The sequence below is a fragment of the Heterocephalus glaber genome, unplaced genomic scaffold, assembly GCF_053883595.1.
Source record: "Heterocephalus glaber isolate CG9 unplaced genomic scaffold, H.glaber_assembly_v1.0 deba00001481, whole genome shotgun sequence".
Lineage (NCBI taxonomy): Eukaryota > Metazoa > Chordata > Mammalia > Rodentia > Bathyergidae > Heterocephalus > Heterocephalus glaber.
The window spans coordinates 44,465,532-44,491,105 of NW_028258317.1; the positions used below are offsets into that span (position 1 = coordinate 44,465,532).

At 35.9% G+C, this 25,574-nt stretch overlaps 1 protein-coding gene across 12 annotated transcripts in view; it reads right to left on the reverse strand.

Annotated features, from left to right (window-relative positions):
- Kdm4c (lysine demethylase 4C) overlaps window positions 1-25,574 on the reverse strand; it is a 453,670-nt gene that overhangs the window by 120,289 nt on the left and 307,807 nt on the right. For 11 of the 12 annotated variants that reach the window (XM_013069708.3, XM_087183467.1, XM_087183465.1 and 8 more), the window contains one exon: window positions 23,387-23,495. The exons of the other annotated variant lie outside the window; for it this stretch is intronic. In XM_013069708.3, coding sequence (XP_012925162.2) covers window positions 23,387-23,495 — 109 coding nt within the window. The remainder of the gene's footprint in view (window positions 1-23,386; window positions 23,496-25,574) is intronic. 12 annotated transcript variants of the gene reach the window in all.

Below are 25,574 nucleotides of genomic sequence, written 5' to 3' on the forward strand. Positions count from 1 at the left end.
CATTGCTATTACCACTTAGTATTGTCACATACCTTGATTTTAACTATTCCATAGATATATAATGGCATCTCATTGCATTTTTACTTACTTTACTTAATATAATGACATTAAGCCTCTTGCTGTTGGCTGGTGCTATCTATATATGTCCTTTAGTGAAATGTAATATCAAATTTTCACAGTTTTTATAAAGTTGCCTCAATGCTGAATGTCAAGAGTTCTTTATATATCCTGGAGAAAAATCTTTTATCAAATGTGTTTTGCAAATATATTCTCCCAAGCCTTTAGCTTGTTTGTTTCATTATCTTCACAGTGTTTTTCAAAGAACAGTTTTCATTTTTATGAATTTCAGTCTATCAACTTTTTCACATGGGTCAATGTTATTATCTAAAAAATATCTGCTAGCCAAAAAAAATTTCTCTACAATATTTATATTTTCTAGCTTGATTTTAGCCTGTGACCCAATTTCAGTTAATTTTTGTACACATTTCAGCATGGACCAACATTCAATTTCATGTACATACTTTAGATTTCAAATTGTTTACCTGTTGAAAAACAAACTGATTGCATTGGAACTTTTGCTAAAAAGAAAGTGACCTTGTATGTGTAGATTTACTTCTGGAATCTCTATTGTTTTCCATAGTTTCATGTGTCTCTCCTTTCACTACACTATTTTACTTATTTAACTTTATACTAAGTACTGAAGGAAGTCAAGACTATCCTACATTTTTATATAAAATTTAGATATTCTAGTTGCTTTCTCTTTCCATATAAATTTCATAATCAAGTCATAATTTTGTACAGTAAATCCTGCTACAAATTTGAATGGGAGTACATTGAATCTACAGATATATTTTGTGGGTAACCAATATCTTGACAATATTATATCTTCAAATTGATATTATCTATTTAGGCTTTCTTTGATTTTATTCATACTGTTTTACAGTTTTCAACATTCAGATTTTCATACATGCTGCCAGAGTTATGTCTAAGTATTTTGATATCCATGGAAACATTTGTTTTGAATTTTCATATTTAAATAGAAATGTAATGGATCACTTTTACATTGTATCTTGAAAACTTGCAAAAGTCATCTACAGGTCTTATTAGCTTTTTGTAGATACTCTGGAGTATTATGTAAATAAACATGTCTTCTTAGAGCCTCTATGAGCTCTATTCAGTCATCTTGCCAGAAGCACGAGCCAAGGCCTCCACTTCATCACGATGGTGAACAGGTGGTGAAAGCACAACTCCCTTTCTTCTCAGTCTTGTGGGTAGAGTTAAGGGAAGCGGAACCCAGTGTGTCAACATTAAGTCTAATACATACAGTAGGCTTCTGTAAATGCTCTTGGTCAGATTGAGGACATTTCTATGCACACTTTGTATTCCAATTCCTTTACCTCATGTCTTGTATTGTAATTGTCATATATTTTACTTTTTTGCTTTACCTTCCTCTTAACGGTTTCCAGAACTACATTTCCTTGTAAGAAAATTCCAGGCACATGTCCATATGATAAATTACAAAGACCTACATATAAATATTGTATTAATGCTAATTCTATGGTTTTGACATTGTATTATAATCATATAAAATGTAATCAATGGGGGAAACTGGATAAGGGACACAAAAGGGTCTCTTCTTTTGTCACAACTTCCTGTGAATTTGTAATTATCAAAACACTGAAAACTGTTTAAGGTTAAACAAGTATTTGTGCAATTTCCTGGTACTCAATTATTCTTTTTGTTTGAGAATATGGTTCCAAAAAATAAAAGTTAAAAAAAAAATCACTTATTTATCCTCTACAGACTACCTATACATTACAGTTATATCAATGTCATTTCACTATTTTAATAGTGTTGCTAACATAATATATCATAACAACAAAAGGAACGCTTATTGAGCACTTGGTGTAGTCAGGCACAAAGATAAGTGCTCTACATCCTTATCTTAGCTGAAACTTACAACAATGTGAGAAGATACATTATCATGATTTCAGTTTTACAAATGTCCACTGAAAATGTAAAGAGTAAGAAGGGGGCTTCAAAGTGGAACATAGTGGCACAAACTTCTAATCTCAGTTACTAGGGATGAGAAGTGCTAAGACAAGAGGATCACAAGTTAGAGAACAGCATAAGCAACTTAGTGAGAAGCTGTATCAAAATAAAAAAGAAGAGAGCTTCAAATAGAAACTGGTGGGTTATAAACATTCATAAGATGGGGGAAGAGAAATATGCAAAGAAACCTAACACAGGTAACCAAAGAGAAAATGAACACCAAGAGAAAGCTGTCATGAAAATCAAAGGTGGAGTTACAAGAAGAACAAGATATTCTGAAATAATTGGTATGTGGCAGAGTGGAGATGAGAACCCAGGCTATATGACTCCAAAGCACATAAGCATTATTATTACATTCAAATGCTTTTACATTTGCAGCAAATGCTACATCTGAGGAATAGCCAGCACTACCTTGAGTGCAATGCAGGTGATTAAATTCTATAAATAAAACTTCTAAAAAGCAGGCTGAAGATTTTATATGAGATAAGTAAAAGAGTGTTTGTATGTGTGTGTCTGTGACTTCATTAATGTTATTGGATTCATAGTGAGAGAAAAAGAGTGGAAAAACAACTATCCTCAAGAAAATGTTGATAATTTCATAAAGCAGATTTACTTATATGTGTCTGAGTATCTATCATGCATGTATAGTGTGCTATTTCAACATACTCTTAATTATAACACAGTAATGGTAAAATCTGGCAGCCTTCCAAATTTTTTCTCCACAGAAAAAAGGTCAAAAAATCACTATTCCAATATCTTAGCAATGACTGTTTTTGTGGGTAGAATGGAAGTAAAGCTGACTTTCATTTTGTATTTTGTACATACGATTTTTTAAAAATCCTGGTGATGTATACATATTACTTTTACAATTAAAACAAGTCTTTGAAAATAAAATTTAAAAGCAAAGAAAAAAAGTAAAGACCAAGAGTCTTATATGATGTAAATATTCAAATTCTAACTTCAAATAAGCAAGTGAATGTTCAGTAATACATCTCAGCCTTATCTCCTTAGGAGAAGCCCTGATCCCATGTGTCCCAGGCTGATAACTTGCACTCTGAGCTTGGCCTGTCATTTTCTTGGAACACCTCCGGGAGAAATAAAATGTGATTAAGGATGAATACATCTTGCTTGCTTGTTTACTTTCCCCAGTGTAGGTGGGCTGTCACCCTCTGTGTGCACACAAGTTGGAGTTATAAGACTGCCATGCCTTATCTATGCAAACTGCACAACGAACTGGGTTATGCACCATAGCACTGGGGTGGGGACTTTCCAAATCAGCCTGTGGCAAAAATCACAGAAATAATAATACAGTCATAGAGAGCAAAGGAGATTCAATAGTTCTGAGGCTATCACTAAGATAAATGGAGTTTTGAAATTAAATGGTGATTGCCCCTATCAAACTGAGAAGCCTGAAAATGCACATATATTAACTGCTATGCCTGCCAGGAAAAGGAGGTATTTTCACACGGCTGGCTCCTTCATTTTCTAATTATGAAAAAAAAAAAAAGTAAAAGAACAAGCAATTCTTAGAGAAGACTCCTAAGAGAAGTATTTAAGTTTCCTTTTTTTTTTTTCCAAAAACATTTGTGCCACTAATTTTCCTCTTAATAAGTTAAGTTGACCTGTCAACTACAGCGTTCTATACTGTTCACATTATTCTTCAAACAATATTTAGGAATTGGTTTGAGAAATTTATAAAAGGATAATACCAAAGAATAATTATCTCTCTGGATGGCTTCTTACTAAGGAAATTTTAAACCAAGTATCTACAACAGAACTGATTTTATGCCTTTTACTGCATATTAAAAATGAAGTAACAATAACAATAAAATCCTTCAATTCTTTATGTAGAACACAACCAACTCCAAGATATCATATTTGAAATATTACATATTATTAATGCTTCATGACTTATATGACATTCATTTTGTTATCTGAGTAATCTGAAATTTTATGTTAAAAGTATACCATTATAAAAATTTTGTTATGTTTTACTGATGCTTATTGCCATTTCTAAAATGACCCCAAAATAATATCACATTTGAAAAAATAAATACTTTTGATATTTGGAAGATGTTATGGTTCAGATCTAGAATGTTCCCCAAGACTTGTGTGCTCAGAGGCAGGGCTATACTCCACTCATGAGTTTACAGCAAAACATGCTGTTGAGAGGTGGGGTCTGGTCAGAGAGGCAGGTCACTGGGGCCTTGAGCTCAAAGCATTTATCTCCCTCCCCAGCTACTCCCTTCCTTTCTGCTTCCTGGACACCAAGATGCCAGCAGCCTTTCCTCTGCCTAAGCCCTTACTACAGTATGGACTGAATCCTCTAAAAACACTGAGCCAAGACAAACCTCACCTCCACTAAGTTGTGGGTACTGAATATTGTGTCCCAGCAACAAGAAAGTGACTAAGACAGCAGATTATCTTATCTGTTAGAAATTATCTATACTACATAACTATCGTGATAGTAAGAAAAGGAAATGCTTATGCTAGCTCTAAAGAAATACCTTAAAGAAGATCTTATTCCTGTCCTTCCTTTGTGCCTTCTAAAGTTACCAAAAGAACAAATGACATCATTGAAAGTCCTTTATCTAAATCCTACCAGACCTGGGGATTTATCTCAGTGGAGCTCCACCTGCCTCTCAAGTGCAAAATCCTGAATTCAATCTGGTACCAAAACAAAAAAAAAAAACTAAATCCTACCAGCATGTAAACCCTAAGAGGGGCATAACCCCTCCATGCATAAGTAGTTACAAAAGAAAAGACTGATAGCTAAATGAAAGAAAAGCCTCTTTAGTCAATGACTGTCCTCAAAACTTTTACAATGACGAAAACTTGGAATCCCCACATAATGTAATGAAGATTACTTCATTATATTTCAAATACAGATTGTGGTAGAAACCATCTAAATGGATCCCCATAATAATAAGAAAAGCTGTTATCCCACCACTGCCTCCAGAGTGACATGTGTCAAGTACAAAGGTGTGACATCACAGAAGCCAGAAAAAACAACTGTGAAGAACTGTAGGTTCTTTTTATTTTCTTTTTCCCAACTACAGTGGCTGACTTACTACATTTCATACCACTTAAGAGTTTTTAGAATTAAATATGAGTCAACAATCACTAAACACATCAACAAGTGACACTCACTGAAATAAATCATACCAAATGGCCAGCAATATTATAAACTGCTATGACACTACACTGCTTTCATAAATGAGAATTAAACTTTCATGGTAAAATATTTCACTAGACTAGATTGCACATTTTGACACAGTCAATTCTTCATTGTAAAAATCAGATGAGACTCAGTCTGCTCTGGTCAGAAAGCTCATTAGTCTATTAAAATTATACCTTTTCCAGGATGGAACGATTCTTTTTGCAGAAAAATCCTGCTATTTAGTAAAAATATTTCAACCCAACATTTTATTTGTTTTGTCTTAAGCAAATAAATGAATCACAAACAACAGATAGTTCCAGAAAAACTTTTTTTGAAAGTTTTAATTAAACTTAAGCAGTATTCCTGTAATGAAAAGTAGTCATTTGACTAATTTCTCCATTCATTTAAAGTAAAATATTTTGTTTCTAAAGGGTATTCTAATCGAAAAAAAAAATCCACAATTCAAAATTTTATCCTAATGGCCAAAAATTAATAGTTTCCTGAAAGACTGAAAAACAAAAATTCTGAGAGGAATGTTTTTCCTGAGTTTGAGAAAATCCTGTGTGGGTCTTACTGCCAGTCCTCTCACAACTGGCTACACATCCTGCAACAGTGTGCCCTCGTGGACTGTGATTTTATTGACTGTGGACACATTTATGTTTCATGAGAACACTCCCTTCTTGCAAATCAGACTACTTCAAATTCATATCGATAGATTTTGTTCACCTTTAATTTATTCAATTTCCTTGGCTCTGAGAAAGAATATAGGGCTGGGGATGTAGCTCAGGGGCGCCATGCCTGCCTGGCAAGCGCAAGGTCCTGAGTTTGATCCCTGGTACTGAAAAAGCAAAAAAATTTAAAAAATTTTAAAAAGAACATAAATGGAACTTCCAGAGCAGACACAGAATTACTTCACTACAATACTTCAGAAGGTGAATGAAGCAAAAGTTATATGATTACTAATCCAATTGACATCTAGAGAATGAACAGATGTTCAGTGACTCATCATACTAACAGTAACTGAACGTCACACACCTCCCGCCAGTCCCTATTGACATAGCAAAACTCCTGTTGCATAGCTACATATCCAGGAACAGTAGGAATCCAGCAACCCAGCACATGGCTCTCCTGTAGCTGGACAACAGACAGACTCTTTACCAGATAATTTTAGTCCATGAGGAGACAATTTACAAGGACTACAAATTCGTATGTCCAATATATACTTCCTCCCTAAACCCTGTACCTCCTTCACTATTCATGAACCTTGTACATGACACAACCTGCGATGACCTGTGAGTTCATGCCAGGACATTGACATCATTCTCTGTCTTCTTCCATCTGTGCCTTCACTAAAACATAACACAAAGTTGCTTCTTAGGGGTTGATTGGGAAATAACCATTATCAAGGTATTTCTCATCTATGTGCTGTTATGTTAAAATCTATTGGTCTGGAACCCAGAAGGAAGCTCCCCCATCGCCATCCCAAGCTCCTAGGGCAGAGAAGGTGAGCCTGTCCCAACACCCGGAAGGAAGCTCCCCCACTGCCATCCCAAGCTCCTAGGGCAGAGAAGATGAGCTGGTCCCAGAATCTGGAAGGAAACTCCCCCACTACCATACCAAGCTCCTAGGGCAGACAAGGTAAGCCACACAGGTGCCAGAAGCACACACCTCCCTCCTGGAGGAAATGAGAAGACACATAAGCCTCAAAAACCGACTTCTGGATAACCTACAGCAACCCCAAAGGGAAACAGGATGGAACAATCTGATACTCAACCACCTGGACTCCCTGAACTGGCAACAAAAGAGGATCTGGGAAAAATGAAATCAGAAATAATTTCTCACATAACAGCAAAGATTGTGCTCATGGTGCAAGACATAATTAATAAATCTAGAGAGGACACAGATAAAAAAAATAGAGGATCTGAGGAACATGATGGAATCCCAACATGGGAAACAAACGGAATCCATAAAACAGATGCAAACAGATTTCCAGGAGATTAAAAACTCTACTGAAAGTCTGTGTAGCAGAATGAACCAATGTGAGGATAGAATTTCAGATACAGAAGAAAAGATTGCACTTAGTGACCAGGAAAAGAAAAATTGCTCCAAAATTGTAAAGGAACATGAGAAATCAATCCAGCAGCTGCTAGATGATGCAAAGAGTAACATAAGACTGATTGGAGTCAATGAAGAAAGAGGAGAGAGTGCAGATGACATAAGAAAACTGTTCACAGAAGTGATGGCAGAAAACTTCCCAAGGAGGGGTAAAGAACTTGACATACAGACAAGTGAGGCATATAGGACTCCAGCTAGCCTTGATAAAAAAAAAAAAATCTACATACAGGTATATAATAGTTAGGATTCCAGAAATCCCACAGAAGAACAAAATTCTACAAGCAGTGAGAGAAAAGAAACAACTCACAAAGGAAAGCCCATCAGAATCACAGCAGACTTCTCAATGCAAACCCTCAAGGCAAGAAGAGCTTGGAGTGATGTATTTCAAGCCCTAAAGGAAAACAGCCTCCAACACAGACTGAAGTACCCTGAAAAACTATCTTTCAAAATTGATGGAGAAATAAGATACTTTCATGATAAAGAGCACCTCAGGAACACCTCATGAATATCAAAGCGGCACTCCAAAAAATTTTAGACAGTATCCTAGGAAAAGACAATGAGGATCACAACCCCAGGAAACCCAGCAGAATGAATCCATTGGGCGAGACAAATTAAACGCAAAGGGGGAGAATCCAACAAAAAGAAAATGTCATGACAAGGCTTTTAAAACTTTTAACTTCATCTCCCTAATGACTGTATAATTCAATCTTGTTATTGTACTGATTAGTATTTTTCTGATTCTAGAGTTGCACACCATTCCTTGTGCTATACTGGCTATTTATCATCTTATGTCTACTTTTTAATTGGGTTGTCTATTAATGAGCTCTAAGAATTCTTTATATATTCTCGTCGTAGGTTATATGCATTGTAAATATGATGTTTAAGGACTACTTTTCATTTTAATGATGTCATTTAAAGTTCTAAATTTTGATGGAATCTCATTGATCAATTTTTTTTCTTTTATACATCATGTCTTTTGTATCCTAGGTAGTTCTTGCCTACCCTGAATTCATAAACATTTTCCCTTATAATTTCTTCTTAAAGTTTTATACTTTTCGGCTTTCATATTTAGGTTCATAGATCCTTTCAAGTTATTTTTATGTATGGAAATAAAGGGTTGAGGTTAATTTTTTATATATGGATAGCAGGTGTTCTAGTGCCATTTGCTGAAAACACTATCTCTTCCTCGGCTCTTGAATTGAGTTTATATTCTATAAAATGCTAATGTTAAATAATCTTTCAAAACTCAGTGGACCATATATGTGTGGCTCTATTTCTACATTCTCTGTTTTATTCCAATGATCTGTATGTCTTTCCTTACACCAACATTGCCTTGATTACTGTAGCTTTAGAAGAAGTCATAAAATTAGGAACTAAATGTCTTCCAACACTGTTTTTGTTTTTTTAAACTTTTCTAGGTCCTTTGTACTGCTACATAACTTTTAAATTTCAATATCCAATTCTTCATTTATACCAAGTATACACAGACCTGAATTTTTATATATACCTTGTGTTTTCTAATCCTGCTAAATTCAAATACAAGTTCTAGGGGCTCCTAGAGATTTCTTACTATTTTCTCTGTAGATGATCATTTCATCTACATATAAAGATTTTGCTTCTACCTTGCCAATCCTATCCTAATTGTGTCATTTTATTGCCAGACTATTTTGGTGGGGCCTAGGTTTCAAAGTTTAATGGACAGATAAAGAGTAAGCATATCTGCCCTTGTTCCCCACCTTAAGGAGAAAGCATTGTATCTTCTCCATTTATATAAGGCATTCTCGCTGAAAGTATGGAGTACATGTCTTTAATCTGTTGAGAAGGTTCTGTTCTACTTCTAGTCTCCTGATAGTTTTTACCATGAACAGCTGTGGAATTTAGTCCAATACTTTTTCTCCAACTAGTGACAGGATCATATGGCTTTTTCCTTTCCTCTGTTAAAATGATGACTTTTGGGGGTGGATCTTCCAATGCTGAACCAACACTGCCATCCCTATAATAAAACCACTTTCTACATACTGCCAGATCTGACTTCTAATAGTTTGTTTTGTTAAACAAATTTCTATCTATGTTCATACTTTTTTCTTCTATTATTCTTTATTCAGTTTTAGGATTAGCACAATGTTGAGTTCCTAAAATGAGGGAGAAGTATTCCTTCTTTTTTCTGCTTTAATTGATATAATTTATCAGTTAAAATGTATACGAGCCTGCTGTTGTCATATAGGTAGGTTTTCAAGCTAGGAATATACTTTCTTTAATAGGTGCTATTCAAATTTTATATTTCCTCCAGAGTCAGTTTCATTAATTTGTCTTCCAAGGTACTTCTTAGAAGTTGTCAAATTTATTTCAAAACAGGTTTTTGAAATATGCTTTCTGTATCCTTTTAAATTCTGTAAAATCTGTGGTAATGTCTCCTAGATCTTGATATTGTAAGTTAAAAAATGTATAATTGATATTGTGTAACAGGAAGAAAAGGTCTAAAGGTGCAGGGGAAGTGGGAGGGGTAGGGGAAAGGAAAAAAGGTAAAAGAAAAAATATGAGAAAAGGAAAAAAATGGAAACAAAGTCTTTCCAAATAGGGAAGGGTAGAGGGGGTGAAGGGAGGGCAGGGGAAGGGGAAAAAAAAGAACCAAGATACTCATGCAAAGGTACAGGATGATCCCAATGATGAATGTAACTGTATTTTATACCTAAAATGTACCAATAAACTTAATGGGGAAAAAAAATCTATTGGTCTGTTTTGCATACTTTGGTCACATTATGGACTAGTCATTTGGAAAATATAGTTTTAGTTACACAAATCTTCCAAAATTGGTACCTTTCATTACAAAATATCAAAATGCTACATTCTTTTATATCACCACTGATATTGATTTCTCCTCTCAATATTAGGAAATTGTCAAGCTCACAATAACAGATATAAATTTCCTAAACTTCTAACTTTTACTTAGAAAGTTAAAATTTAAAAAAAAAACCAAACTGCTGGTACTTGAACTTTGAAAGGACCAAAGCATCTTCTGATAGGCCGTCCAATTCATTTCCTCTACAAGGTAGAAGAAGAAAACGGAAACAGATGAGAGGGAATCTTGGTTTAAAAAAGGGAGGGAGTTAGTTCTCTTGAGCCATAGTCAGTCCCAGGCCTCAAACCACTGAGACTTCCCAGCTGCACCCATTTAGCAGCACTATCTTGAACAACATCACTTTTCAACATGCAATGCCCATGTTCAAAATGTAGCAATGCCTATATTGCTTTAGAGTCCTGTATTAGAACAGAGCAAACTATTTATCATATGGTTTATAGCAATAGTTGTGGGCCAAGTTGTTGAAATCTCAGACATTTGCAGAAGAGCCCCTTTGTGTCATGGTCTCATAGAGATGACAGAACATTCCTGTTCAATAAGACTATACTCAAAAGAAAATTGCTACAGTTTGCAAATTCCCAAAGACTTAAATATGGTTATGCTTTTATCAGTATCACAAAAACAAGGGAGAAACTCACTTACTGTGATAAGTCAATCCTGAGAAGGCAAGGAACACAACAGACTTTCACTCATTTGATCATCATACCCAGCCCAGTTTACAGATGAGACCCAGGGGTGTTAATATGCATGGATAATGTCTCCTAAATGGAGAATGCAGGACTCAAGCAGTCCTGCACACCTGATCTCAGTGTAACAGGGGCTTCTACATCACATGGTCAAAAGAGCAATATGGACGAATGCAAGAGATCCTTTGATATTCAGATCAACACATCCATCAATAGCTGGTAAAACTATGCTGGTACTGGTATATAACCAAGCGTTTATGTTTAACAACATCACTGAATTTTGTGACCATGCCTAAAATATGTCATAGTGACTTATGTTAAATTTATTACAAGCATTAAAAGTATCTCATGTTATAAAAATCATTCTATAACATTTTTGATTTTTAAAGACATACTTGAGAGATAACCTAATTTATATTGAAATACTGAACAAAGGAAAGTATCTGTAGTTATTGAGCCCCTCTTCCCAGCAAAACAGGGAATAATGAATCTACTGCTTTACAATAATGTTTGTACCTTCCCAAAACAATAACTGCTCTGAACTGAATCATCACTGACCAAGCAAAGCCCCATGGACTGCTGAGAGCCTTCTAACAGCTGGCTCAGTGTGGCATGTATTTGTTGATACTGACCCATCAGTACTGGAGTGAAAGGGGTGACCCTGTCTCTGGGACCCCAACTCCAGCTCACTCACTCAATTACAAATTCTGTCAATAACCACTTTTCACACTGACAAGATCAGGAAAAATAGACCATTCTGCAATGCAGGCTAAAAATAAGATTATTCTCTCCCAATACTCTTTAATCATGAATGACTTGAAGATCTACTTATCTAATAATGTTTTTTAAATTAATCCTCAGGAAAAATGAGTTCAAAACTAAAAATGTAAAGGCTCCAATCAATTTCCTTTTGCCTCAGTTTTTCTCTGAACAGATAAAGAAAAATCCATAGTAAAAAGATAACATTTCATGCATTTACACATTTTTTTCCTATAGACATCTACAGCCTTCAGAGAGTGTATTATTTGTAGTCATGCCCATCTGACATTTTCCATTTTACTCAAAAGATTTTATGGTTTGGTATTACAGCAATATACAAATTTGACAGTTTGCAATAGGATCTAGTCCCTGTAGCAAATCATTTTGACAGTTAAGTACTATATAGCCACTAATGTACTTTTCTCTTTTACACTACACATATCTAAAAACCTTATGAAGCTGGAGACATGTGTATGTTGAAATCCTGAAGAATATTATCTTAAAAGTATTAGGAAATTTTATAATGTGCTTATCAAATAATAGGATACCAAACACCACAATTACATCGTCTATAGTGTCTCTTATTCCTCTGTGCTTAAATAAAAATGTGCTTGTTATTGTCAATGTTCAGTTTCTTTGGAATTCGTCTTTACAAGTAATTTAACAAGCAAATAAATTTGTACATAAGTTAATGTACAACATAAAGACTTCAGAATTGCTTATACAACACAATTACTTGCTCTTTTAACAAAATGAAAGATATATCTTTACATTTCAACATGTATATTTTAATACCTACAAATTATCAATATGCCTTTACATTTACCAAAATGCCATAATAGGGCCTATCAAATACAACATGAATTTCTTTATAAAGTGAAATTGCTCACTTTGATGGCTGTACCATTAACTAAACAGATCTCGCAATGATCTCACAATACAAGAGGCAGACCTCATCTCTTTCTCCTCCTCTCTCTGTAATTCTATTTTTAGTATTCAATACATCTGATAACATGAGTCAGTTCAAAAGAGAACACGTGCTTCTTCTAAGAAATAGAAGTCTGATTATATTTTTCCCCCTTGATTCAACTCTTCAGATGGAATACCACAGTGAAACCAGTCTATTTTCAGAATTGATGTACCTTTCAAAACTATAATCTTTGGCTTTCAGGTTCACTATTATTTGCCTTCAAGTACAAATTCTAAAGTGTATAGAGGCTTCTAAGCAGAATAGTATGGTCTCAGGCAGATTCTGACTGGCTTATAGCTCAGTCATCATTGCAGTGTAAATCCCTTTTCAAAATAATGTTCTTCACTCAGAGAACACTTGTCCCTGGTTTGACTCCATTATCAAATACAAACCCAAGGTCGCTGGGTGCCCTGGGACAACTTCAGTTATTCCAAAATTCATTTTTCTCTATTTGGTTGTAGAACTAGGATTTCCAATGTAAGAATTCTAGGAATGTCTAAAGGCTGCACCATTGTGAGGAAATATGCACCGATCAATGAGCAATGCCATGTTCTTCATATAATGGCAGTAATAAAAAATGGCAGCAATCAAGGGCCGGGGATTTAGCTCAGTGGTGCCACTGTCTGCCTTGCAAGCACAAGGACCCAAGTTTGATCCCCAGTACCAAAAAAAAAAAAAAAAAAAAAGGCAGCAATCAAAATAAACATCCCTGGAGCCGGGAATTTAGCTCAGTGTTGCCACCATCTGCCCCACAAGCTCAAGGTCCTGAGTTCAATCCCTGGTACCAAAAAACAAACAAACAAAATAAACATCACTGGCACTGACACACACGATTTAACATTTAAGTATTCTTACAACCATCCTATTTGAAAACTTTATCCCCAAATAGTATGAGTGCTTAAAACTAATGGTTGCATTAGTTCAGAGTTCACTACAACTTTTCAAAATTTATGACCCCAAACTTGCTTCTGCTGTTTTATTTACAAAAATTCCAGAGATGTTTAATAAATTTAATCTGCATGAAGTGATCAACATATGCAAAAAAAGAAGAAAAAACAAAAGCAAACCCTACATTTGTAGCATGTATGCAATAAATACCAAAAATCCATACTTATTTTACTCCTCTTGATGGTATTTTTTAGTGTTGTCCCTTTAAATTTTATAGTTAAATCTAAATATTTTTATGATGATCTCCTGCCTCACTATATTTGCCTTCTTTTGGTGTGAACATACTATAAAAATGTCAATTATCCTCTCTAAAGTAGTGATTTGTCCTCTCAATTATTCCTGATTACTTGTTACAGGTATTTTTTCTATTACGAAAAGTTATTCTAACTTAATGTGTATTTTATATCATTCAACTTTTTTCCTGTGTTTCCAACAATTCTGGTGCTAACCAGAGATTCAGTTATGACTATGGTCAACCAATCACACTAGAAGAGAAAAAAAAATGATGGAAGAAAAAAAAGAAATGAAGGGGGCCGGGGATTTAGCTCAGTGGTTCCACTGCCTGCCTCGCAGGCACAAGGTCCTGAGTTCAATCCCCAGTACCAAAATAAATAAATAAATAAATGGAAATTATTCTGAATAAATTCTAAAATTCATACCATTTTCAGGTAGGTTTTTTTTTTCTTTTTCTCTTCAAGCACACCAATTATCTGAGACTTCCAACAAATTCCTAGAGATCCCCAAACACAGTCATGTGGGGATAGAAAATGTGTCCTCAGCATCTTCCTCTTTCTGTGTTATGCTAGGTACAAAAGCTCTGTGTTCTCTGATAAAACGGAGGAGGGGTTGCAGGACACAGGGGAGGACTAAGCACGATAGAACTTGCCCCAAGAACAACTTCTCCCATACAGAAAGCTACTTCAGAAGCAAACGAATCCTTGGTAAATCAGTAGATTTTCTTTTGCATTGAGAAATGAATTATTAAGTCATTTAAAATTAGTCACAGAAGTAAAAGAAAACAATTTCTTAAAAATAAATCTAGTATCCATTTAATTATACGATGAGTAGAGGTCAAGCCTATGAGGTCACTAAGCAAGGTGGATAGATGGGACTGAAGGACCTTCATAAAGCACACACCATTTTAGGATCAATGTAATGCACTGAAGAGCCCTGAAAAAGTCCTTGGCCGTCTGCTATCTCTTCTTTTGAAAATGGTCATTGTACCTAAGGGAAAATTTGCTCAAAAAGTAAATAAATCACTTTCTCATATTCTCTCTGCACAAATAATTTTACAGAAGGGTTTTTTCAAAAGCTAGAGTTTGAGCCTCTAAATAAATAAATGGCTAACAATAGTATTAACAAAATATTTCTGCATAAATCCCAGTACAATGGGCCCTTGATTTACAAACTGAATTTGTTCCAGAGAGCTGATTGTAACTCAAGTTGGTTGTAAGTCAAGATTATTTTTCCCATAAGAAATAATGGAATACCCATAATGCATTCCAAACCTCCTAAAGCATCCCTCAACTAACCTTTTCATAACAAAAAAGGGTTGTATAATGTGCATAATTTACCACAAGCACCAATAATTTTCCTAGTGTATTCACCAAAAAATTATAAAATGTTCCTAGCTACCAGAAACAACAATTTCACACTGTACTCACCATTCAAGTTGACATCTTTGGCTTGCAGGAAGGGAGGATGAAATGGAAGGTGGTTCTTGTTTGGAAGGAGAGGCCCCTTCCATAAGAACATCAGGAATCTGGCTCTCTGGTGTCCTTTCTCTCCTTGGGAGAGTCTGTAGCCCACCAGGACCTGGTCTGGCTCACTAGGTCTCAACCTTTTCAGAACTAAAAACTGGTCTAAGGTTGTCTGTTTCTGACTTTCTTTAATACTGTTCTGTGGTATGACATGACATTGTCATTAAGCAAGTAAATGCAATGATTGGCTTTTTCTCTGTCTGGGTGAGTCTTCTCTACAAATGCTTGTAGCCCTGTCCATTTTTTCAGGATTTCCTTTATGTCAGAAGAATTTTCCTGCTCTGATTGTTGATACTCCCCCAGCTCCTCAGCTGCCATTCTCTGTTGCTCAGCCAAGAAGTTGCTGAAGTTCCTCTGTAGACAGTTGCTCCGACTGTTCCTCCACCAGTTCCTCAACATCACCACTATCTACCTGCAAGCCTATGGATTCTGCTATAATGACAGTGTCATCAAACACAGGGTGAACTGAAGGCTCAGGCTACTCTACACAGCCTTCAGAGTCTCTCTCCTGTATAATTTATTTTTTTTTGGTACCGGGGATCGAAATCGGGACCTTGCGCTCGCAAAGCAGGAGGCAAACCACTGAGCCAAATCCCTGGCCCTCTCCTGTATAATGTTAAGCCACACTTTCTTCCAGGCAGATTTCAGTGTCCTTAGAGAGACAATGGCCCAGCATTTCTTAACCTCAAACAGGAAAGCTGGGAATTCGGGTTGTAACTCAAGACTTTGGTAATATATCAAAACTAAAATTCCAGTTGTGACCCAAGTTGTTCATATGTGAGGCTGGTCATTACTCAAGGGTCCACTGTATTCCATTCTTTAGAAAGACTGCTAATAATAATATTTTTAAATAAACAGCTTTTATAGCTCAGAAGACATCTTAAACTCATGTGTTCCATCAGTCATTCTTTAAGCCTCATGCAGTTAATAGCTCTTACTAGTGTTGTATATTATTTATACAGAAGAACACTAACTTGTCCCAAGGAAAAGTAGCTCTTCTTATATTGCTAAATGAACTGCTAAACTAAAACATTGCTTGCTTGGAATGCAATACTTTGAAGGCATCACAAGGAATACTTTCTATGCCCTACAGCAATCCCTTGAACTACAGCACTCCAGCATCCAATACACACACACACACACACACACACACACACACACACACACAGCATATACCAGTGAAGCTTTGATGAGGCACTGGAGAAAGGAAGTGGCAGGTTATAGACTACGTGCTGAGAAACTGATGTGGCAGCACCACCTAGTGGGCACTGGAGAGAGACTAAGAGTCACACCATTGCTACCGCTTCAGGGAAGACAAACTGGTCTGTCCACTCCAGTTTTTAAGCCCCCAACTGATCAAACGTTCCCAAATCAGCACTTTCAGCCAATGGGGCAAGTGTAGCACTGGTATTTCATAGGATCTCTTAAGTGCTGCCAGGCTCCAGAGCATAATCCTATACCCCAATGCCTCGTTTTATAGCTGCATGCAGAGATGTGTGCATTCACTTCAACTACGTTTAAAGGAAAAACCATGAAAAAAGGCCTAAACAATTTGTTGTTGCCTGGCCCAACACCTCCAATCATAATTGTTTCTAATTAGAAGTAGAAGTAATGATTCTTTTGCCTTTTAATCATTCTATCAATGTTTATCCAGTGACAACTGTATGCATATATCCACATCAGAGAATTTTAATCTTTGGTGAAACTTCATTAGTATACAATTCAGTGTTCAATTTTTATAGGAATAGGCAATATTAAAATACTAAATCAGATTATATAATTTATAATTAAGCAGTAGCAAATATGCACATATTGCCAAAATATTACTTTACTGACAAATAAGAAATTTAAATAATTTGTCAAAAAGTTGTCTAGGATTGTTTTATGAAAACATTTAAGAATTTCTTTTCTGTCTCCAATTTGTGTCTATCAACTAAGTTATTCTACATCCAAAAATGATGAAAATGAAAAATTTGACATTTTCATGTATGTCTTCCCTGTAGACCAGTGATTTCTCAAATAGCAGATATTTTGCATTCCAGGGAATATGCAGTGGTGTCTGTTTGGCCAGGAATGCTGGAATCCTATGATGCACATACCAGTCCTCACAACAAAGGATTATGTGATCTAAAACGTCAGTGACGCCAAGGTTAAGAAATCCTGAACTAGATTAAAAGATACTAGAGGATAGGAATCGTGTGTTATTTGAAAATATATTTCACATTTGTCAATATAGGTAATTATTGGTCAAAGAAATTGCCTCTGACATCTAAATAGCTCTTGCTTATTTCCCATCTGTGTGAATAAGAAGGTGGAGTCCAGAAAGGAATCCCTGAGGGTTCAGAAAAAATTCTGAAACTGACACTAGCAGACATGAATACATTCATTAAACAGGCACAGGAAAATAACTTGCCTGGACTTACTTAGGCCTGGATGAAATAACTGCAAATCTACCGCCCTACTAGCTTACTGGTCCTGCACTTGTTAGACTACCAATTTTTTTTGGTACCAGGGATGGAAGTCAGGTCCTTGCGCTTGTGCAGCAGGCGGAAAAACCACTGAGCTAAATCCCCGGCCCTAGACTACCATTTAAAATTCAAAAGAATGCTACTGTCAGGAAACTATGATTGCCCAATATAGGAAAGAACATCCCTGGGAAAGTGCATTCCACCACTCAAAAAAGTAATAATTATGTAAATTTTATTATTTAAAATCAGTCTTAGTCTGATCATCCTGAGACACTGGTAAAGACTAAGACACACTCTGTCATCACCAAGATGGTGGCTCTTTCCTAAGCGTTCTTGATGAAACAGTCCTGCAGGCTTCTTGTCATTGCTCCTCTTCAAATTACTACAGCACTTTAGGGTCGGTATTTTTTTCCTCAAATGAGGCTGCTCCTTTTAGTGTCCCACTAAAGATAATCACCATGAGCATTTTGAAAAATGTCATTTCAATAAGCTCTCCATGAACAAAAAATTACATAAAACATAGAACAGTATCTGGTCAGTAGTTTGGTATGTTCACCTAAATACTGTATTGTATATATCAAAGACATCTGCAAATGTCTGAGCATTGTTTTGCATTGTCATTTGAATAGATTTTAGATGATCTTAAATTTGGTCAGGACATATTCTTTATTTAAGGATGGAAACATTCCATGAAAAATGGGTGATCTGCCCAATCAAGATGAAGTATAACATTGTAAAAGAAACTACAAGCTTCACCACCTTCAGATGCAATTATCAGCTAGACCTAAATCAGAATGTGACTGAGATGACTAGGCCATCCTTCCCCACTGCTCTCTAAAGCCATCTCAGGACTAGTGTGCGTAATGTTCAATCACTGAGGAAGCACAACAGCAGCCTCAAGAACATGACCACTCCAGTGGCACTCCACATGTACAGCTGCAAAGGTGATATTTAAATGCAGCATCTGAATTTCTACAAATAAATGTCATTTTATAATCAGAAAGAAATTAGTATTTGTTACACAAACATTAAATTCTTTAACATTAATTCTTTAAAATTCATTCATTTTTCAAATATCCTTGGTTACAGTCCTAATTCTTATGAATGTTTTATTTGTTTGTTTGGGTTTTTTTTTTTTAAAGGCCCATGTAAGTGGACCATTCATTCCCATTTTAGCTGATAAAACTTAAACTATCATATCCTGACACACCACTCGGATTAGTCAACAGCAAGCCCCAGTTCTGTGAAAAGGTCACATAAATTTTCTCTCAAAGTAAAATTCTTGATAGAACTATGGTAAGAGACAGTAGTTTTCACTTACCCTTCTGTGAGAAGGAAAAAAAAAAGACAGTAAACTAAATTCCTAAGAAAAGGCCCCAAAGACAGCATTCCCTGCTCACCTTGGGGAAAGAGAGCAAGAAAATAAGCAGTTCAGGAAGAGAGAATTTCAGTGTTGGTGCATGTAATGTTCTACAGTGGAAAGACCTTAAGTTAAAAGTAACAGGGACTGAAGCAATTCTACAGTACTGAGTCTACCTGTAAGACATGCTGCGTGTTAAGGTCATGCAGTGTAACTACATGGAAAGTTCTCATTATATATAAAATGTAAAGCCCAAACTATTGATCTGTTTTCTCACATGTGAACCAAACTACAAAGTTATCTCAGGGTTAGAGACATCAAAGGCTTATATTTTCAACAAAAAATACTCTTAACAAGGGAAACCAGTGGGAATATTTTCATGAAAGTTTCTCAATAGGTTAGACGATAACAGGCAGAAAGTTTGGCATATTAACTTCCATCTACTCATGAGTGAGAAAATCCCTTAGTAATAGGAAAAGCTTTTGCATTTCTCTGTAAGATTCTTCTTGGTAAAGAGATGATGAAATTAGGTTAGATGCATTTTGTTAAGTCAAAACTAACCAAAGAGAGAGAGACACAAAACAATTTAAACAGAGCTGGATAACTCAGTCCATTACTGATATGTCTCAGTAGATACTCCATAATTTGAATGTTCACATTAATCCAAGAATGGATCAATCCTTTCTCTCTCGTTTCAAACAGAACTTGAGAATGGAGCAGAGAGGAGGTGAGCCACTCCTAGTGCACAAGAGGAGGCTTCTGGGGAGCCATACCACCCCCACCAGCACAGAGGAGGCGAGCCACTCCCAGCCCACAAGAGGAAGCTTCCGGGCCACTGTAACACTCCCCCAAGCACAGAGGAGGTAAGCTGTGTTGGTGCCACCAGCACTACCCATCCCCATCAAAATGGGAAGACACATAAACAAGTCTCAAAACCAGACTTCCAGATCACCTACAGCAACCCCAAAGGGAAATGAGATGGAACACTCAGATACTCAACCATCTGGACTCCCTGAACTGGCAACAAAAGAGGATCTGGAAAAAATGAAATCAGAAATAATTTCTCAGATGACAATAGAGATTGTGCCCATAGTGCATGACATGATTAATAAATCTAGAGAGGAGCTGAGGAACATGATGAAATCGCAACACAGGAAACAAATGGAATCCATAAAACGGATGCAAATAGATTTCTAGAGATTAAAAACGCCATTGAAAGTCTACACAGCAAAATGAGCCAATGTGAGGACAGAATTTCAGATATAGAAGATAAGAAGATTGCAATTAGTGACCAGGAAAAGAAAAATTGCTTCAAAATTGTAAGGGACCATGAGAAATCAATCCAGCAGCTGCTAGACGATGCAAAGAAGAATGACGTAAGACTGATTGGAGACAATGAAGAAACAGGAAAGAGTGCAGATAATATAAAAAAACTATTCATAGAAGTGATGGCAGAAAACTTCCCAAGCAGGGGAAAAGAACCTGACATACAGATAAGTGAGGCATATAGGACTCTAAATAGCCTTGATCAAAAAAATCTACGCATAGGCATATAATTGTTAAGATTCCAGAAACCCAACAGAAGAAAAAAGTTCTACAAGCAGTTAGAGAAAAGAAACAAATCACATACAAAGGAAAGCCCATCAGAATCACAGCAGACTTCTCCATCCAAACGCTCAAGGCAAGAAGAGCTTGGAGTGAGATATTTCAAGCCCTAAAAGAAAACAGCCTCCAACCAGCATTGATGTACCCTGCAAAATAAAATTGATGGAGAAATAACATACTTTCATGACAAAGAACACCTTAGGAACTTGATGAATACCAACCAGCACTCCAAAAAATTTTAGACAATATCCTAGGAAAAGACAACAAGGATCACAACCCCAGGAAGCCCAGAAGAATGAATCCGTCGGGCACAAGAAGAAATTAAACGCAAAGGGGGAGAATCCAACAAACAGACAAAGTCATGAAAATGATAAGTCAATATGAATGAGTTATAACCATCAATGTTAATGGTCTCAATTCACCAATCAAAAGAAATAGACTGGCAGAATGGGTCAAGAAGCAAGATCCACCAATATGCTGCATAAAAGAAACACATTTACTTCCAAAAGAAACTCATAGCCTGAAAGTTAAAGGGTGGAAAACCATACTCCAAGTGACAGGAACCCGAAAAAAAAGCAGGAGTAGCTATCCTCTTTGTAGATCAAGTGGATTTCAAATGAAAAACTGAAACACTAGTCCCAAGAATTTCAGATAAGGGATACTCAACTTGTATGTACAAATGTATGGTGAACATGTGTTTTCACTCCTCTCAAGTAAAAACTGAAGAACAGGAATGTTGGTTCTTAACAGTAGTACAAGAAATTTCTATACTGTTTTCCAAAATGGTTTTATCATTTTACATCCACATTAGCAGTATTAAAAGTTCTAACTGGTTCACACCTAAGGTGACATTTGTTCTTTTAAAACTTTTAACTTCATCTCCCTAATGAGTGTATAATTCAATCTTATTATTGTACTGATTAGTATTTTTCTGATTTTAGTGTTGCGCACCTTTCCTTGTGCTGTACTGGCTATTTATCATCTTCTTGTGTCTATGTTTTAATTGGGTTGTCTATTAATGAGCTGTAAGAGTTCCTTATATATTCTGGTCATAGGTTATATGCATTATAAATACGGTCTGTTTAAGGACTACTTTTCATTTTCTTAACGATGTCATTTAAAGTTCTAAATTTTGATGGAATCTCATTTATCAATTTTTTTCTTTTATACATCATGTTTTTAATTCTTCATTTATAGCAAGTATACACAGACCTGAATTTTTATATATACCTTGTGTTTTCTAATCCTGCTAAATTCAAATACAAGTTCTAGGGGCTCTTAGAGATTTCTTAGTATTTCCTCTGTAGATAATCATTTCATCTACATACAAAGATTTTGCTTCTACCTTGCCAATCCTATCCTAATTGTGTCACTTCATTGCCAGACTATTTTGGTTTGGGCCTAGGTTTCAAAGTTTACTGGACAGATGAAGAGTAAGCATATCTGCCCTCGTTCCTCACCTTAAGGAGAAAGCATTGTATCTTCATTCATGTAAGGCATTTTGGCTAGAAGTATGGAGTACATGTCTTTGATCTGTTGAGAAGGTTCTGTTCTACTTCTAGTCTCCTGATAGCTTTTACCATGAACAGCTATAGAATTTAGTCTGATACTTTTTCTCCAACTAGTGACAGGATCATATGGCTTTTTCCTTTCCTCTGTTTAAATGATGACTTTTGGGGGTGGATCTTCCAATGTTGAACCAACACTGCCATCCCTATAGCAAAACCACTTTCTACATACTGCCAGATCTGACTTCTAAGAGTTTGTTTTGTTAAACAAATTTCTATCTATGTTCATACCTTTTTCTTCTATTATCTTTATCCAGTTTTAGAATTAGCACAATGTTGAGTTCCTAAAATGAGGGGAGAAGTGTTCCTTCTTTTTTCTGCTTTAAATGTTTGATATAATTTATCAGTTAAAATGTATACGAGCCTGCTGTTGTCATATAGGTAGGTTTTCAAGCTAGGAATATACTTTCTTTAATAAGTGTTATTCAAATTTTATATTTCCTCCAGAGTCAGTTTCATTAATTTGTCTTCCAAGGTACTTCTTAGAAGTTGTCAAATTTATTTCAAAACAGATTTTTGTAATATACTTTCTATATCCTTTTAAATTCTGTAAAATCTTCTGGTAATGTCTCCTAGATCTTGATATTGTAATTTTAAAAATGTATAACTGATACTGTGTAATAGGAAGAAAAGGTCTAAAGGAGTAGGGGAAGTGGGGGAGTAGGGGAAAGGAAAGAAGGGAAAAGAAAAAATATGAGAAAAGGAAAAAAATGGAAACAAAGTCTTTGCAAATAGGGAAGGGTGGAGGGGGTGAAGGGAGGGCAGGGGCAGGGGAAAAAAATAAGAACCAAGATACTCATGTAAAGGTACAAGATCCCAATGATGAATGTAACTGTATTTTATACCTAAAATATACCAATAAACTTAACGAAAAAAAAAAAGAACTTGAAAATGGTTATCCAGGCTTACGATATAACAGAAAAAAGAACTTGCAAGGATAAATAAATTTAGGCTAAGAGAAAATTAAGAGTAGAATAAAATGAAGCTATGAGCAAAGGTATCTTGGGGCATTAACAGAAAAATTCAGAATCTGAAATTCACACTATGAGATAAAAAAAGAAGTTTTGCCACTCACCAATTTCAACCTCTGTAAAGGTATTCTGCCTACATCTATTTGTGTCCTTTCTGGGACATTAGTGAATCGAACTTCTGGGACTGCAACAGCGCACATGACATGGGCCCACCTACAGGAAGGGAGACAGCAGATATAAACAAAGTTCACTAAACTTATATACCTTCATACTTCAACCTGGTGGTAACAGTCTCACAGATGGGAGACCCACACGTGAGAAAGCCAGAAGCCTAAATCTATACGACAGATTTTGAATTTTCGACCACTTGAATGACACCTGGAAAGATTCAGTACCACACCTGCCCACAACTATAACACTGAGAACTAGGTGAAGATCAGGGATGTAGTGCTGTTAACATACATGCATCTTTCTTCATTTGATGTGCAAAATACTGAAATATAGGGTTCCTGTTTCATTTGATAGTAAAATACGTGTGGACTTAATGCACTTAAACTAATCAATATGTGGCAAAATAATAGTTCAAAAATGGATATCGCAGATAAGCTTTTCAACATAATATTCATATGTCATACAGCATACAAGTTCAAATAGCAAAAGTTTCCTGTAAGAATTAATACTAAGTCTTTAGTTGTTTCTCACTACAATCCTACTATAATCAAAGGAACACAGAGACAGGGAGGAAAAAAATTTAACTTTTTCTCCAATCTGTTATTTACAATCTAGTATCTCTTTTCACATTTTGCATTAGTCCAGAAAATCATCTTATGTTATACCTCCAAATGAATACAAAACTCATAAGGTTTGAAGGGATCGTGGAAGAATTATCAACTGTCAATCTACTTTAAGCCAAAGCATATTTATTTCATTTAAACAACATCAGACTCCATACTATCTTTTAAGACCACAGGAAGAGAGGACAACTGCCAACCTCACTAGGCTGTTCCTCCATGTTTAAATAAGCTTGCTATGGGAAGCACTATTTCTTTTTGTTTTAGCCCAAGAGTAGGAAAAGAACTTCCTATCACATCAGTCTTTATAGGACCCACCTAAACTATCTCACAGTCTGAACAGCTTGTGTAACATTCAAGACCTACTGAAGATTTTTTTAGCATAGTGCCAATCATATCAGCTAGCATATGAAAGATGATCTAAAACTAAGCAAAATTACAGTCCACTTAGACTAAACTTTATTAATACAAGAATGACAAGTGTGTTAACTCTTCCTTCTAAACAATTAGAAGCATGTGTACATGGACATAATAATATTAACTCCACCATTACATTATACCAGGAGTTCTGACCCCAGTGCCTAGGGCCAGGCAGGATGTAACCAAGTACACACAAACTGGGAAATCTGGGGTGACCTGGGAAACTGCCCCACTGAGGCTAAGTTCTCATCCCAACTTGTTATTCCCTCATAGAGATGCACAAGCATTTCTCAAGTTAAGACGAAAAGCAAGATTTGTATGCAAAAATCTCTCAATTTTTAAATATTGGATGAAATGTACAAAGAGGTATAAGGATCAAGCAAAATATATCTTGGAGCTACATCTAGCCCTCGAGGGCCAGCTTGCACCTTAGGCCTAAATCATCTCTGTAACCTGCTTTGGCCCTAACAGTAATACCTGGTCATATAAATAAAAATAAAATTCATGCAAAATTGCCATAAAAGGCAGATTACCTTTTTTATTTTTTATTTTTTGGTACTGGGGATCGAACTCGGGTCCTTGTGCTTGCACAGCAGGCGGTGAAACCACTGAGCTAAATCCCCGGCCCCAGACTACCTTTTTTAATGTTCACTGTGACTCTCTTTCAAGACTCTTCATATTCTCCAACTGCCCCTTTAAATGTTAGCATCAATGTTTTTTGTGTGTGTGTTTTCTAATTTAGTATGCATATATTCTTGCTAATTTACTGGTATTAAAAGTAAAAGGCTTTGTTAATGTCATGACTACAATTTATCGGGAGATAACCATTTTGCCATTTTCAGGTATATTCTGCTTTTATAAGATAAACAAGATTCACCATTACGAACACTAGGATTCTGATGAAACCTGGATGACATGGGCTGCATTCATGTTAAATCATCTATTAGTAAAAGAATTCTTCTTCTTCTTCATGGTGTCAGATACACAGAGCAGAAGTGAGCACAGAATGCCTAGCCAAGCAGAGGTAAGAGTGCTCTCAGCAGTGGTCTATGAAACACAGAGCCCCAACCTCAGATCTGGA